Raw genomic sequence first — 17,960 nt, 5'->3', positions numbered from 1 at the left:
AGAGTAGATGTTGGCATTGTTTTGTTTTTCTTCCCTCAATAAGATTCTAACCAAAACAGGTTAATTTTTACAATAAGCTTTGCTGGTTGCCTTGTGCAAATGTGTGTATACTTCTGCTACCAGATAGAAAGGGCACATTCATCTTAAGCACTGTTCAGTTTTTTCTTCCTCTCAATTGCCTTTGTTCCTTTTAAAATGCCAGTTTATGCTGGCAATGGCAGAATACATCAGTGTGTGTGACTGGGATATTACAAGATACTGTTTAACTTTGACATTAAAACACTTAAATGGATTGAACTTGTGGCAGTGATAAAACACAGCTTCAGTTGGAGTAAGTAACTGTTGAAGTTTTAACAGCAGGAATTAATACCAAGTTTCCTTGCTTGTATACATACCTGCTATTTGTACACCTGTGAGAAGTCAGTTGTTTTTGGAATGCCAGCTAATGCACTGCAGGATGACTTATATAAGTGTGTAAAGAGGCCTTGCCTTGAGATCTGGACCAAATGAGGGTGGTTCCCATCTGCACAAAGAAGGGCGAGCACTGGGTTCTGCACCTGGGATGGGGTGCCCTGGCTCTGTGTGCAGACATCAGGGGTGAAGTTCTGGAGCGCAGCCTGGCCAAAAGGCATCTGGTTTGACGGCAAATTGCATCTGAGGCGGCAGTGCGCCTGGCACTCAGAAAGGTCAACCGTACCCTGGGGTGCGTCAGGTCCAGCACTGGCAGGCGAGGGAAGCGGCCGTCCCGCTCTGCTCTGCGCTGTGCGGCCTCGCCTGCAGCGCTGGGTGCAGGTTGGGGTGCCACTCCATAAGATGCGAGGAGAGAGTGTCCAAAGGAGGGCTCCAGAGATGGAGGAGGATCTGAGGGCACAGTGTTTGAGGAGCAGCTGAGCACCGTGGCTGTGCTCAGCCCAGAGCAGAGCAGGTTGAGGGCAGCCCTCATGGCGGCTGCAGCTCCTCACAGGGAGCGGAGGGCAGCGCTGAGCTGTGCTGCCTGGTGACAGCGACAGGGCCCGAGGGAACAGCATGGAGCTGTGGCAGGGGGCCCCAGAGGTGGCTGGGGGTCAGGGAAAGGGCCTGCACCAGAGAGCGGTGGGCATGGAATGGGCTGCCCCAATGGGCAGTGGGCACGGCCCCGAGATGCTGCAGATGAAGGACTGTCTGATTTAGGTGGTCCTCTGCGGAGTGAGGGGTTGGACTTGCTGATCCTTGGGGACCCTTCCAACTGCAGACATCCATACCATCCTAGGATCATAGAATTGCCTGCGTTGAAAAGGACCTCAATGATCATGTAGTTTCAACCCCCCTGCTGTGTGCGGGATCGTCAACCACCAGACCAGGCTGCCCAGAGCCACATCCGGCCTGGCCTTGAATGCTTCCAGGGAGGGGGCATCCACAACCTCCTTGGGCAACCTGTGCATCACCACCCTCTGTGTGAAAATCTTCCTTTTAATATCTAACCGAAACCTGCCCTGTCTCAGTTTAAGACCATTCCCCCTTGTCCTAGCACTGTGACCCTCATAAACAGCCATTCCCCTCCTCTTTATATGCTCCCCTCAAGTACTGGAAGGCCCTGGAGCCTTCTCTTCTCCAAGCTAAACAAGCGCAGTTCCTTCAGCCTTTCTTCATAGGAGTGGTGCTCCAGCCCTCTGATCATCTTAGGGACCCTCCTCTGGACCCACTCCAAGAAGTTGACTTGTTATTAGACAGTGCCTTAACATATACCAAAACAAAATAAAACAAAACAAAACAAAAACAAACAAAAAAAAAGACAAAAAACCCTGAGTTACTCATATCTCCAAAAATTTGTTAAGAGGGCGAGCGCTGGGTTCTGCATTTGATCTGTGTTCTTTTATTCGTGCTGCAATTTGTTGTTTTTGTACTTAATTTGTCTTTGAGTTTAGTTAAAAAAAACCAGCTTGATAACTTGATTATTTGCAGCTAATTACCTGTTTATGGAATGTGATACTTCTTTTTCCTTGTCAAAAAGATATGCCATATAGCTTTATTTATATTTATTTAGACCTCTAATTTTGACATAGTAGTCTAGAGGATGAAAAGTGGAAATTTGAAGGGAAACTGGAAATTAGCTAAAGTGTACAAAACCTGGATTCTTAAAATATCTGCTAATTGCCTGAAGGCCACAGGAATGTGTGGTTTATACTAGAAGCTTTAAAAGATTGTTTCAGCTGGTAGATTCAATAGCATGTTATATGTAATTGGTAACTTCAGGTGATCGTTTCCTCTCTAAATTTTCACAACTTGAGTGTCAGGATTTGAAGAGTTAATCATATGATGCCTCTCCTTCCCCCTGGGAGGAAGAGGGGAAGGAATAGGTGAAAAGCCCATTTGAGATAGGATAAGCTAATTTATTAAAAGGATATGTGATAATACAGAATAATTAAGAGTAATAAATCAAAAGAAGTCAAAAATAAAACTGGAGGAGAGAGAGTCAGTCCCAGTCTTTATCAGCAGGTCTTCCACTGTTCATCTCCTGGAAAATAAAGCTCTTTCCCCATCATCCGGAATTGGAAATCATGTGGAGGCTCCTGGGAAATTCATTACATCCCCAAGTATCTTCCTCGTGGAGAGTCAGAACTCATGTGAGACTGCTAGAGAAAATCAGGAAAAACAGCTCCACAGTGCACCTGTGTCTCTGCACCTAACAGCCCTAACAGGTGTTCAAGAAATGTTAGATGTTGTACTGAGGGACATGGTTTAGTGGGAATACTGGTGACAGGTAGACAGTTGGACTGGATGATCTTAAAGGTCTTATCCAACCTTGGCAATTCCAAGGAAGATCTGATGCTTCATCCAAGTAAGTGAACTACTATGAAAAGAAGTAGTCAGTATCTAGGGCAGTTAGCCATGGCAGAGTTGCTGTAAGACCTCATGTTTGATCCTGGTGATCCACCTACAGGAAATAAAGGATGGATACAGTAATTAGAATGGCCTTGCTTCCAGCCAGGGGAAGGAAAGGGACAATTGAGAGTATTGGTCTGTGTGGACCAGGCTCAGACAGACTTGGATTGACAACTCAGATGTGAATTATTTCTAGGTTGGTGGACACATGAAACCTTGGGTTCTCGGGGAAGAGATGCAACATATAAATATGGTTGAGATCAACAATTAGACAATTGTCAACATTTTGTGACAGGATGAGTATGAAGAACTGCTTCGTTATGTTATAGTGACTCCAGAGTTTGAAGTGTGCATCCCAAAGCATTCAGAACCTTCCTCAGAACTGAGAGGAAGGGGCAGATTTTCAAGTGTAACAGATGACACCATTTACCATAAAACTCCAGGTAATATGTGCAAAGCTATGAGTTGATGTTATGAAAGCAGTGTTGTGACTTTTCAAATTGTTCCTGCTTGAGAAGAACATATAGCTAATATATAATGTATTTATATTTTGCACAAGAAACTTAGGGAGGTATTATATTCACTGAAGGGTTTTGCTTGATATGGCTTTAAAGTGACAGTACTGGTTTAGTGATAATTCTCAGTGTTCAGTAGTGTAAAGGTAAAAATAAACATTTTTGTTCATTTTTGTTTTACACCATAGTTGGTACAATAGTGCAGAAGAAGGTGCCTTTACTTCATAGAAGTTTGTCAGATCACAACTAGTTTTACTCATAACTGTACTGCCGTGTACATACTGTACTACAAGTAAGATTATCTTGAAGTGTTAGCTGAACAGAGCTTTGGAGAATTACTATTTGTGTTACGACATGAACACTGTTCTTTTAGTTCCGTTTTCCGCTTTTGAGTTTTATTTCATTACTTGGTATTCAGCTCTGTCTGTATAAACTTACTGTCGTGTGGTGCGCTGATATTGCATGATGCAGCGTGCACTGGTATTTCTGGTTGTGTATTGGTTGCTTTTGTCAATCATATTTAGCTTGAGGAAGTTTTGTTAATTTAACTTCAGAAAAAATACTAAATAATCATATTTGTGTCTTCACTAATTTCTTAGCTTACAGAATCAGGAAGAACTTACTTTGATTTCTGTTGTTGTGTAGGTATGCCATTTCATCATGAAAATATTTTCCTGCATTTTTGTATACTCCCTTCTTGTCTCCTTGAGGACAATATTTTCTCTTCCAGTTAGAGGAACATGTAAAATGGTAGATCATCTTACAAATAAAGGCTAATTGGCCTTGAAACTTAGTGCTGATTATCTTCATTGGATAGCACCAATCTCAGCATAGATGATACAACATAAGAAATGTCCTCCAGAGGGACCTGGACAAACTAGAGAAGTGGGCCCAGATGAGCCTCGTGAGTTTCAGCAAGGCCAAGTGCACCCAGCACAAGAAAGACATGGAGTTGTTCAGGCAGGTCCAGTGAAGAACCACAAAGATGATCAAAGGTCTGGATCACTTCTCTTATAAATAAATGCTTAGACAGCTGGGTTTTCTCAGCATGGAGAAGAGGAGGCTGCAGGGAGACCTCACTGTGGCCTTCCAGTACTTGGAGGGAGCTTGTAAACAGAAGGGAAACCAACTTTCTATACAGTCTGTTAGTGACAGGACAAGGGGGGGAAAGAGGGGAGGTTTAGATTAGACTTTAGGGGAAATTTTTCACTCAGAGGGTAGTGAGGTGCCTGAAACAAACTGTTCCGTGAAGCCGTGGATGCCTCATTCCTGGATATTTTTAAAGCCAGGTAGGATGGGTTCATGGGCAACTTGATCTAGAGCCTGATTTAGTGGTTGGCAACCCTGCCAATGGAAGGGAGTTGGTACTGCATAATTTTTAAGTCCCTTCCAATCCAAGCCATTCTATGATTCAATGATAAATGTTTTTTTATTTATAATGTAAGCAAATATTCTTGGCCGTTTCTGCTATCAGGAATTTACCAGTGCAGGAAACTACAAAATAGACACAGAGAGATGCTTGTCCTTTCAGAATAGAATAAATGAAATGAAATAAAATGAAATACATCTTCCATAGTTGTATGTCAGGAATTTAAGGCAGTCCAATTAACCTGTCAGTTGACATTTATTTAACTCATGTTAGTACAATATAGCAAATAGTATTCTAGAAATGGGTTCTTAAAGTAAGACATGATGAAGGTGAGGATGGCAGTATTGGTTATTCTCTGTGTCCTTACTCCAGCGTGAGTCTGCGCTGACACCTCACCTTCCAGTATTAGTATTTTCCAGGAGAAATATTGTCATTTTTAGAATGCTAGTGGAGAATCTTGGTCATTAAGGATATCCTACCTGTAACTTCTTTTTCTGAAGAATTAGCATGCTTGTTTCTCAGAATATATTCAACTGCCATAGGAAATACAGAAGCTATGATTCTGGAGCTCAGGGGAAACATGAGAATGGTGGTCTGGAGAGAGAAAATATTTTGCTTAATGGAATATCTGTGAAGCCTATTAACTTTATCCAGTGTAGTTGTATCCTGTGAGGGAATTATGTGAAAGCTGCACAAGAAGTGAGATCAATAGAAGCTGTTGATATTATGTACTGTGGCAATTATTCTTTAACAGTCAACTATAGGAAACTGTGGGAAAAAAAAATCCTCTACAGAAGGATTTACACTTGCAACTCCTAGAATGAGAACAGTCAGTTTACAGTTTAAAAACTGTGACTCAAAACCATTTTGACTGGGAAGATAAAACATCCTTAACCATTATATTAGGTCAAAGTACAAAAACTGTAGTCTGGTAGATTCAGCTAAACGTAAATATTAAGTTATCTACAGTTTCCAAATGTGATTTGTGCTACCAGGATTTATGTACTCTCTGTCTTGATACTGGGCATCCCCAAGTCACTGGGGAGGAATTAGAGCCAACTCAGGATCTTCAGAGTTAGTTTTTTGTCTTTGGCAACACTGTCCTCATTCATCTTCACTTGTTTTAGTCATCCTCTTTAATACGAAAAGACTTTCAAAGATTATGTTTAAGTGAACAGTAATTTTGATTTTTACTACTATTACAGTGTGACTGTTAGCTTGAATATATCTGTATCTTGGAGACATGTATTTGAATTAGGTCCAATTTGGCTTTTGACAGTCATTTTATTTATTTTTCCTTTTTTGCCTAGCTTCTGACTTAATCCAAAATGCAGACCAGTTACTGTTTACAAAGTATTAATCTTTATTTTCTGTATCATTTTTAGATTTACTGTCAGTGAAGGAGCGTACTGAGGTCAATATGGAACAACTTTGCCCTGTTTCAGAAGAGACTTCTTCACAAGAATCGACACACATTCCAAGAGAAATTGATGAAACCACAGTAACTGAATTAACTGTACCTGATGAAAAAGTTACTCAAATAGAAAATATACTTGATCTCTGGAGTGGAAGTCTTAAGGTATTTATTTTGTATGCAATCCTTAAAAATAAAATACAAATGTCAGTATGTTGTTGTAGATTAAGTGGGAGTGTGGGGAAATTTGTATAGTGGTTACATTCCAAAATTATGGTTTTCTTTTTGTTTTTGTTGCATATTGCATGTAAGTATGAGACAAAAATAGAATAACTTTCTGTGTCACTGGGTGTTTAGTTAGTTCACCGTCTGGTAATGTACGTAGGTGCATACAGCCTGGAGACTTCCCTTCAAATACTGATCTGTCCTTAATTGCAGAGTGTTGAAAGATTAAAAGATTAGGGGGGAGGGGAAATAATTTTATGAATTTCACTACTGTCATCCTTTTACTTTTTAGACAAATGTTCTGAGTGAATTGAGAAAATGGAAATTAAGTTTTATCGAACATCACAAGCATCAAATGAGACAAGAAAAAGAGAAACATGCTGAACATGTGAAACAATTGAATAATGAGATGGAAAACCTTAAAGAGTTGCTACGTACTTATGAGATCTCTATTGGCAGAAAAGATGAGGTGGTATTTCAATTTCAGAGTTCAATTGTTCTCTCTTTAAAAACAAACAAACAAACTTTTTTACACTATTTGACCAACCAAATACTTGCTACAAATAAGTAAATAACTTTAGACTGTATTGTGAAAAAATAACACATTAAGACTGTATGGTGGGAAAATGAATCATTGTTGCTGGGAAGCTTCTAACAATGGAAATAAGCTTCTAACAATGGAAATCTAATATGAAGTATGTATATATTTTATATTGTTTGCTTTTAAATCTTCTGTCTAATCTTATTCTTCATTTGTTTTGTGAAAATCACACAAGAGTCTATTAGCTTTTATCTGCAGAAAGCCATTCATTTTTCTATTGATTGGATTGGTTTTACTGCATTTTAACGAGGTAGCAGTCTTCAAAATGTTTAGAGAGTCTTAGTTTTGAGTTTCTTAGAACTGTACATTTGTGGTCTTCTATATGGTCATAGCTATGCTATCCTATGCTATATTTTTCTATGAACAACTTCAAAGTTAACTGTGGAAATGCACATAAAATTGTGGTAGACCTGCAACCGCATAAAATAAGAGGATTCAATTACATTAACCTAATTTTTAAACATTTTAGTTGAGAAGACTTCACAAAGTTTGGACTTTTAATTCATATTTACAATTAAAAAGGCTGGTCTGTATTCCAAAAAATCTGCTGATGGACTTAGAATCTGAAGGAAGGGTGATCTTTTTCCAAAAATTAAATGCATTTCCTAATTGATGACAAATTATGCATGTTTTCTTCTAATTTTAGATAAATTTTCTACTTATGACTGAAACACAGTTTTTCTGAAACTACAAAAAGTTAGAGCTTGCCATACTTAAGTAAAGTAACTTACATTTATAAAAATAGATAGTGTTATGAGAAAATTATTCTTGAAATCTAGACAAGAGTCAGTGAATGACTGCTACTCCTCATTTGAATTCTGATTGCTTTTCCCTGCTTAATTGGATTAAAAGGAAGATGTAATAAAAAGCTGATGCTAAAAGTAAATGCTTTAAGTGAAAATAAGTCTGAAACTCCATTCCGTTTGAGATTACAAAGATCATAGCTCTTGATGTAACGTTAATAAATGCTTTTGCAGGTGATTGCTAACATGACAGAAGCATTAGAGAGGAAGAAAGAGAAAATAGAGTTAATGAGAATGTTTACACTGTGGCGGATTCAGCAAATTAAAGCTAAACAAGAGGTATGTGTGCAAAATAAAAATGTGATGAAAATGAAAGCTGTGAATACAAGAGTCAGAATTGGTAATGCTCTTGTTACTGTTGGAAGAAATGGCACTGTCTCCCATGTCAAATAACAGTTTGAAAGCATCAGTGTCCCCAAAAATGCTGCTGTCTGAATACTCTCTGGGATGGTGAAAGAAATGAAACTACTTGTTTAGGATATTGGTTTGCTCCTACTGTGATCGTCTTATAGCGAATCGCTGAAGTTTGCAGGATGTGTACTCTGAAGTAGGTGACAAGGGAATGTCTATTAATTTTAAATAAATTACGTTTGAACAACTAAATCACTAAATATCACATCCTACGTTTTTTGGGACCCAGTCTCACAATTAAAACTTAGCTGCCAAAGCGTGCATTAGCTAAGAGCTAGATACTTACAAAGTGTGGAGCACTGTGCCAGGTGCTGTAAAGAGCCTGCTAAATGAAACATAACAGAAAAGGGGGATCTTGAATCAAGGCTGCAAAACTTTCACATTCCAAAGTAGATTCATGCTTATTTGACAGTGCCCTAAACTCTGCTGTTTCACAGAAAGGGATAGCCTTTTCTCTTTTCCTTCTCTCCCATGTGGGAATTTACTAATAATTTGGAGCTACTTTGGGGAAATTGCTCAACTTTTTCTATTTCTTCTGATTAATTTCTGAAAAAAGCAATGCTAAAGTATATTGTCTGGTGAATATTTTGAAACAATAGAATTACTCATTATTGAAGTGGAATTATAGGATTATGTTAAAAAAAAAAAAAAAGCAAAAAAAAAAAAACCAACTAGTTAAAGCATCCTGGACTCTATATGTATGGTTTTTTTTTTAAGGATGATGATTTATGCTAACATCAGTTATCCTTGTGACTGTAGGCTTGTACTGTATATGCGAGGCTTTTGTTTACAAGTCATTAAGCTGTGAATAAAAACACTGGTTTGTGTTATGTAGGTGCTCTACAGTGTGTTTTTTGTTACTGAGTAAAGTTCCTTAATGCGTGCGCAGGCAGAATGATTGAGCTACTGGTATGGTGTTTCACAGTGAAGCAGCACATAAACACAATACTGTTCAGACATTCCCACTGTGGTCTGAGTAATATGTGGCTAAGGAGTCATCCACAATCACTTCAGTTTTTAGCTAACTTGCACTTGCTTGTAACGTGATTTCATTTGTTTCCCAAGGAATATGCAAACAAAATAGCAGATAAACAGTTCCAGACAGCTTTGAAGAAGAAGGTATGGACAGCATGGCGCTCTCTCAGTGAAGGAAGATGGAAAGAAAAAGTAGCTAAAGCCTGTCAGTTAAGGGCAGAAGATATCTGTGTTCAGCTTACCAATGATTATGAAGCCAAAATTGCAGAGGTATAGTAAAGTTTCTTTTTTCCATTCCTTAACTCCTTCTCTCAATACATCGATTTCCCCAAAGCGTATCTTTTTCAGCAAGCTTGAAAAACACAAAGACTTTCCAAGAGAACAAAGCTCTTAAGTACAGGAAAAGATGTGAGGAGATCTAGGATTTCTCCTGCAGGTGGTTGCTTTCTGATGTAAAATGTTGCTGATCTGCACATGCAGGTGAAGTAAATATCTATTTTCACATCACTAGGAATTGTACCTGATTCCTACACACTGTTAATATTTGCTACTTATTTTGAGGTCTCACTGAAGAAGAAGGGTGTTATAGAAATAAAAGTCTATTATTATTATTATAAATGACCATAAAGAGTACAATATCTTTTTCTACAACAGCTACTATGTTAGAAGTGTATTTTTGTCTTCAACCTGTCAACTACACTTCTTGAAAAATATTCAAAGTTTATCGTGAAGATAGGTTAGTAATGACTGTTGTCCCCCAGAGATTTGTCTTTGGACCAGTACTGTTCAGCATCTTAATCAATGGTCTGGACAGAGGGACTGAATGCACTGTCAGCAATTTTGCAGGTGATGCTGAGCTAAATGGTATAGTTGATACAACAGAAGGAAGGGTTGGCATTCAAAGGGACAAGCTTGAGAAGTGGGCCCACATCACAGAATTACAGAATTGTGGGGATTGAAAGGGACTTTTGGAGATCATAATGTCCAACGGCCTGCTAAAGCAGGTTTCCTACAATAGATCATAGAGAAAAATTTCAAGATGGGTCTTGAATATTTCCAGAGAAGGAGACTCCACAACCTCTCTGGGCAGACTGTTCCAGTGCTCTGGAATCTAATGAGCTTAATTGGATTTAACAAGCTGAAGCACAAGATATTGCAATTACACTGTGGCAATCCCAGGCATGTGTATAGGCTGGAAGAACTCACTGAGAGCTGCCCTGCTGAGAAGGACTTGGGGGTTCTGCTGGATGAAAAGCTTTACCTGAGCTAGCAGTGTGCTCTTGCTGCCCAGAAGCCAACCATATCCTGGTCTGTATCAAAAGAGGGGTGGCCAGCAGGAGAAGGAGGGAGTTTTCCCCCTCTGCTCCATGCTCATAAGGCCCCATCTGGAGTATTGCATCCAGTACTGGAGCACCCAGCGTAAGAAGGAGATGAAACTGTTGGAGCGGGTCTGGAGGAGAGCTGCCATGGTGATCTGAGGGCTGGAGCACTTCTTATAAAGAATCTCTGAGGGAGTTGAGCTTGTTCAGCTTGGAGAAGAGAAAGCTCCAGGGAGACCTTATTGTGGCCTTCCAGTAGCTAAAGGGAGTTTATGAACAACTTTTTTCACTGTCCGATAGTGGTAGGACAAGGGAAAATGGTTTTAAACTAAAAGTTTTTTAGTTTAAAAGGGGAAGTTTTTTTTTTACACAGAGGTTGGTGAGGTAGCTGGACCAAACTGTTCCAGGGAAGTTATGGATGCCCCATATGCTTGGAGATTTTCAAAGTCAGGTAGGATGGGTTCATGGATAGCCTAATCTAGTGAGTGACAACCCTGCCGTCTAGTTTGCTATAGATAGAATCACAGAAGGGCTTAAGGATCATCTAGTTCCAACCCAAGTCCTTCTATGATTCTATCCTTTGCAAACTAGAGATTTTGAAGTGAAAATACATTTTGTAAACACATTAAGTGACTTTTAAAGCTAATTGAACATGTTCGTGGTTTGCATCCAGAAGTACAAGGTGGCTGTTTCCATACTCTCTTTTGTAGCTAACTGCTACTTTGGAACAAACAAGAGCTGAGATTCTGCGTCTGCATAATGAAAGAGAGCAGTATGAAGACACTATGAAGAAAGCATTTATGCGTGGTGTTTGTGCTTTGAATCTGGAAGCAATGACCATGTTTCAAGGCAAGGACAATAGGACAGATCCTGGTCAGTATAACAGTAGATTTAATTTGGGAGTTTGTAGTTTTTGTTGTTCTTATTGTCTTCTGTTGTTTTTAAAAAAGATTCTCCTTTTTTTCTTCTTTTTTTTTTTAATATGAAGACTTTATCAAATATATATTTCTTTAAAAAGGTGGATTGAATATGTAAAAAAAATGTTCTGATGCTGAAGAACATACTGCTAAGTAATAAATAAATGATTTCTCGGAGATGGTGAATTCATGAATAAAATGCTTACCTTTCAATGTGTTATGAACACAAAACTGCTCTCTCAAGTTTTATCTTACATTTGCGTGTTGATTATTTTCAAAAAAACTTGCAACAGAGAGTATGTCTCACAGACAGTGATGGGTAACTGGATTATGTGTTTTGTAATGGGCCCCTTACATTTCTGTGTCTGCGATATGTATCTACAAACACTGCAGTGCCACCTATTGTCACTGCAAGTAAAAGCAGAATTAAAAGACTTACAGGTAGTTATTAATGGTGTGCAAGTATCACAATTTGACATGGGTCTAGTATTTGGAGACAGTGCAGATGGTCAGCAGTATGTGGCTGATTTACTGATGGGTGATTTTGCATATCATGTTTTTTTAGCTTGAATCCACAATAGGTCATGTTCTGTTATAATGGAAATACCACTGCTTAAGTAATGCAGATCAGATATGTATGCCATGATCCTTTCTGTGCCTAAGCTTAATGTGTGTGTGTGTGTGTATGTATATGTATGTATATGTTTGTATAAAATGTGTATTCTGCCATATTTTCATTCTTGAAAACCTTGAATATTGTACCAATTGAACTATGTTAATTATTATATTTTTACTGCTCTCTTTAAGAGAACAGTAACAAAAACAACAACAACAAAAAAAAACAAAACAGTTGCTATACGATATACTCTAATGAGCTTCTACTTCTAATGAGCTTCTCCTGGAGCTTCTGTTGCATTATTTGCTTTAGAAATGGAAGAGTAAACAAGAGTATTTCTTTCTGTTTCCCTTAAGGAAGCATATATTCTAAAAGTAAAGGCTGAAACAACTTGAAAAGATTCTGTGCTTAGGTCTGCAGATCGCATGTCCCCAGGGTGTCTGCACTGAGGCAAAAGAATGGTGATGTGTTCTGTACAGTCTTTCCATGCCTCACTGCTGTCTTTCTGAAGTAATTTTTGGCCTTTAGTGTAAGGGCAGCTCTTGCACAGTTGGGATAGTATTTGCAAGCACTATTCAGAAGCTCTGTGCTTTGCACTGAAATTCTACAAGCAGAGCAAAACAGAGAAACAAGTCACCTGAAATTTCTGTTCCCAGATTTCTGAAAAGGAGGGTCAAATAAGGAGTAGAATAGACTGTTATAGACTATTGGAATAGACTATTCTATTCCAAATAAGGAATAGAATAGATCTGTTTAATTCGTTTATACAGAAATACCAAAGGAGTAGTAAAACTTTTACTATAACATATTTCGTATTCCCCAGCACTTGCTAGATTATGTGCTGATCCCATTACTCTGTGTTTCTTACAATAGATTCAGGAAGTAGGAGAGAAGATAATGGTGCCATTATAGCAGGAAGGCTACCTCATTCACAGTACAGTCCCCCTTCACCACCCCCTGCACCAGCAACTGCTCTTCACACGGAAGACTTGGTAAGCCAGTGCTGTATTCACTAGCAGTGAAAATAAATTTCCTACCCTGGGGCTTTTTAAAGATAAATATGACAGTCCATGAACTGAAGGAATTTGAACTTAGTCTAAGTATAAAAAGAAACCTACAAGTATGTTCAGAGTGTTTGCTGTAAATGAAGTGCATAAGTCATGGTTGCTAAGACTTGCCATACTTTCAGTTAGATCTGTCTTTGATTTTAGTGAAGATGTGTTAAGGTGATGAGAAGAAAGTCACTATAACAAGCAGAATTTGCTTTCCGAGGTTTCTACTGAAAAAAGAAATTGTTAGAGTGGCTTGCCAAAAAAAAAGAACTGAGCTTACTATTCTCTGGGGGAAAAATGGAAGTTAGCTTGACATTAAATTTCTTTTAAAAAAATGCAGCATGTGTAGTCACTGAGGAAAAACTTATCTTATTGTCCTGTCATGTCGGCTTATCCATATTAGTATCCAGTAGCCTGGAAATTCTAGACCTGCCCTGGAGTTATGCTGAAGACGCTGCTGCTGTAAAACAATTCCACACTAGAACGGGGAGAAGACATGCTTGCCTCTTTCCCCAGTTTTCCATTCTAACAGTACCAAATGTTAGTCACTTAATTTCCATGAACTTTTAGACAAGTATTTTTTTAAAAAGGATTTTTAAATTAGCAAAAAAAAAAAAAAAAAAAAAAAAAAAAACCACATTAAAAATAGTACTAATACATCTGCAAAAAAGCTTGAATTTAGAAAGGTAAGTGGAATAGTCAATAGACTGTCTATCTAAAGAGCAAAACTGTATTTTCGGGAACATTATACTCATTCTTTAAACTCTTTCAATTCAATTAACAGTTTTCTACTCACCTGGGTCATGCAAGCACTTCTCAGACAAGGCTAGATTCTGATTCTCCAGTAATCGTCCCTGGCACAGCTGCAGGATCTGGGCTGGCATCAACTCAGAAATTGGTAACATGCTCAGACTGACTTTTTTTTTTAAGACAATTATAACAAATTTTTAGTTTCCACTTTTTTAGAGAGGCTCAAGTGTGTAGTTGAGAAAACTGTCATAGAGTTCAGTTACGTGTGTGAAGACACTGTCTTGTGAATGCTTGCTAATGTGATGGAAAAACCCTCTTAGGATAAGCTTTAACTCATTTTTGGAGTGACAAAGAGTAAGAGAAGTGCATGTGCATTTGGGTATAATACAAGAGGAACAATTGGTGTTTCACATGGTACCATTTTGTTCTGGAAAAAAATACGGTCTGCTTTTGCCTCCTGCTATTTAATATGTCTCTCTCATTCTCTTTTCTGTATTTGTTACTAAACAGTACTTTTAGATTTCCTCAAGGCTCCTCTGCATTGCTCTCCTTTTCTTTTTCCATCTGATGCAATTTGCTGCTAGCAATCAGAAAGATGCAACTTTCTATCACCTAGAAGTGTTCTTGTATCTGCTGTGTCACTGCTGGAAAGGCTTGTCAGGGTGATGAAAGTGCCTGCAGCTATCACTGGAGTATGCTGCCAGTGAGCAAAGCTAAACTACCCGTGCAGATTGATTTTTGTCAAATTAGCCTTACCCCCCTCAGGACAGTAGTCACTTCACTAAAAAACATCTCTGTGGAAAAAGACAGAATTAACTAGGTTACAAATAGGAGGAGCAACTTCCGTCCCATGTGTAACATAAGTTACTACGTGCAGTTTCCTATGTTATGTTAGGCAAGCAGCTAATAAACAGAAGCAGAAAACTAAAACATTGTAAATATGATGCTTAGAAATTTTGCTAACTAATATCTAATTTATTTGTAGCCCATGGCAAAAGTAATAACATCTGCTCAACAGAAGGCAGGGAGAACAATCACTGCTCGAATCACAGGCAGATGTGATATGGGACAAAAACACAGAATTTGTGGTAGTTTAGCAGTGATGGGAGTTGCTCCACCCATGAGTTCGGTCATTGTTGAAAAACATCATCCGGTCACTCAGGTAAGTCAGAACTATGCTTGTAATAGTGTTGTTAATATTATATTGTATAAATAAAGATGATCACCATGAAGAGATAGATAATTAGACTTGAGTGCTTTTTAAAACAATATGCAGTACTGGAGCTGGACAGAATAACAGAGTAAGGTGAAGTGGCAGTGTTTACTTCTTTTATCATATTTTGTTCATAGGCGTAATAATCTCTTTCTTGTCCAACTCTTCAGTGAGTCTTCCTGTCCATAGCTGGTTGTCATCTGGTCCAACAATGTTAGGTGCTATCATCACACGGCTGCCATTTAAAGACAAGCTTTGCAGTGGAGCAATCGTTTCAAACATGGTAGAGATACCATGCAAGCTGAGAATAGCAAATTATTGGAGAAAAAAGCAGAATCTTTATCAAGAGGCAACAAAGTTCATCTGGCCTGCTTCTTGTTGTATCCTTTTGTTTCCCCCACTTATCTGAAGAAATACTGAGACAAGTGCATTAATAGGGTATGAAAGCAATATAAAAGGCGACTGTAAAAGGTAGCCCAAATCACTTAGTCTGTCACTATGCATTTAGACCAGTCTGAGCAAAAAAGGGTTTTAACTTTTTAAGAATTCAGAGTCTATGACTATTGCTCCAAAGCCTGCCTCTTAAAAATGCAGTCACAAAGTTGCAAAATGGTTGAGGTTAGAAGGTGCCCCTGGAAGGCGCCGGGTCCAACCTTGCTCAATCAGGGACACCTGGAGCAGATTCCCAGGCCTCTGTCATGGTGGCATTTCAAGACCTCCAGAGAGGAGGGTCTGCAGGTTCTGAGGGCAGCTGGTGCCAGTGCTCTGTCACTGATACAGCACAGAAGAGCTGCCTAATGCTCAGACAGAGCCTCTTCTATTCCACTTTGTGCCCACTGCCTCTTGTCCTGGCACTGGGCACCATGAAAAGAATCTTCTCTGCACCCTTACCTTAGGTATTTATGAACATTGATGAGATCCCCCCTCACCCTTCTTTTCTCCGGGATGAACAGCCCCAGCTCTCTCAGCCTTTCTTCATACCCCCATACCCTCAGTATTTGTCGGTGCAGCCTACCAGGACCTGTAGAGTTTGTCCAGTTTGCTCAGGTATTCCTTTACCTGATCCTCTCCTACCAAAGGTGCATTTTCCTTGCTTCAGCCATTCATCCTGGCCTCTGAGATCTAGGATTCTTAAATGCCAGACTTGCTGTTAAAGAAGGCACTCATACCTTGCCTTTTCACTGCCCCAGATCAGCAGGTCTCGTTTCCTTCATGAGAGATTCATATTTTCCCTAATCTTCCTTTTGTCACTGAGAAGAAGCCCTTCTTGTTGCCTTTGTTGTCCATGGACAGATTTAATTTCATCTCCGCTTTAGCTTTCCTAGCTTGATCTCTGGCTGCTCAGACAATGTCTCTGTATTCCTAGACATTCCCAGAAATATATGCCTTATATTCTTCCTGCAAATAAAAGTCTAAATGCACATCAACCAGACTCAAGTATTTCTCTTGTCATCTGACAGAGCCTACCTTGATTAAGAGAAGAACAATTTTTGCATATATATACTGTATATATTTACTGTATATTGCAGTAAGAAGTCTAGCTTGAGGGGAGAAATTTATTTCTTAAGTAAATGCAAGCTTCTTCCTTTCAGAAACCAACTTTCTGATAGCAAATGCTGTACTTAAAAGGAGTTTTGGTGTTATTACATTAGAACTGCAAAGGAATATTCTGAATGAGCTTTAAAAGCAAAAACTCTTGAAATTAGATCATGTAGATCAAGGTGATCAAGTTCAGGGTTTATGGTTAACTGGAAGCTTAGCACTTTATGTTCTAAGTATATTACATAAGGAAGTAAAAAAAAATAGTTACCCCATTTTATTTTGTTTTTTTTTATGTGTGGTTCAGTTTGTATTAGGAATCTTTCCCTTTAAACTACAGTTCGCTTACAGTTACTTGAATGGAGTTGGGTTGTTTTGCATTCTTTAAAGATCTGTGGTGTCTGATTACTTTTCAGCAAACCATATCCCAAGCCACTGCTGCTAAATATCCTCGAACTGTGTTCCTTACTTCTGGTTCTACAACTGTGAGACCTGCAGGACAAGTTGGGCGAATGCTTCAGAGCCAAACTCATACCAGCGTTCAGTCAATAAAAGTTGTTGACTGAGTAAATATCTTTCACTGGTGGAGGTTTTTATCAAGATAAGTAATTTAAACCTCTTCCCAGTCTTTTCAAAGCTTGATGTAGCAAGACCTACAGTGTGCATCATGTTTTCAGCCCTTTTAACAGAAAAAAAGTGTTTGCAGAAAGCTTCTGGAGGGGAAAATGACCTTGGAATGTTATTCTACCTCCTATTTGAAAACTTGGTTATTAAGATAAACACTTTATTTAAATAAAGAATCTTTTGCACATTTTCAAATAAAGAATAAAATACATTTGTCCGAATTGTTTACTTTCAGTATAAATGCTAGTGCATTTATTTTCAAGTAAAAAAGGAAATTTATTTTTGTTATCTATGCTTTTACTAAATGTAGTTGACTTGGTTAAACAAAGAATAACAGACAATAGGGCAGTGGCCTCCACAGCCAGGATATGACATGAGTCGGGTTACACACCTCGAGTCTAGCAAACTGTCAAGCATTTTCATTTTGCAAAATGTTGATGCATGCCTGACAGGATGTAAGAGTTTGTGTTTTAACTTAGGTCCCAGATTCTAAAACCTGGGGATTTACCAATTCCCGTCTTCTGTATAGTTCTGCAGCCTTGTCAGAACGGCTTGAATGTGAAAGAGCACTTAGGCATAAGACTAAGACCTCAGATTACCAGCTTTGTATGCAAACACTGAAGTCCAGTACCGAAAGATGCTGGGTATGCAGCGGTAGGTAAGGCAATGCCTCAGTACTTCCACTGTATGATAAAACTGCTGTTGTGTTACACATAGGAGTATGAAGACAGACATTGTACATCATTTTTCAGATG

At 38.8% G+C, this 17,960-nt stretch overlaps 1 protein-coding gene across 1 annotated transcript in view; it reads left to right on the top strand.

The window, feature by feature from the left end:
• The window catches only part of POC5 (POC5 centriolar protein), a 32,770-nt gene extending 15,354 nt beyond the window's left edge, over positions 1-17,416 (top strand). Inside the window, 10 exon segments of the mRNA XM_042875511.1 lie at positions 3,158-3,305; positions 6,132-6,325; positions 6,678-6,854; positions 7,964-8,068; positions 9,266-9,445; positions 11,205-11,367; positions 12,901-13,019; positions 13,864-13,977; positions 14,815-14,991; positions 16,998-17,416. Coding sequence (XP_042731445.1) covers positions 3,158-3,305; positions 6,132-6,325; positions 6,678-6,854; positions 7,964-8,068; positions 9,266-9,445; positions 11,205-11,367; positions 12,901-13,019; positions 13,864-13,977; positions 14,815-14,991; positions 16,998-17,147 — 1,527 coding nt within the window. The 3' untranslated portion in view covers positions 17,148-17,416.
• The last annotated feature ends 544 nt before the right edge of the window (positions 17,417-17,960 follow it).

This window comes from Lagopus leucura, unplaced genomic scaffold, assembly GCF_019238085.1.
Source record: "Lagopus leucura isolate 7727_CA_CO unplaced genomic scaffold, USGS_WTPT01 Super-Scaffold_100014, whole genome shotgun sequence".
Taxonomy (NCBI): Eukaryota; Metazoa; Chordata; class Aves; order Galliformes; family Phasianidae; genus Lagopus; species Lagopus leucura.
Note: the sequence above shows the minus strand (reverse complement) of the source record. Positions and strands in the feature narration are given on the sequence as shown.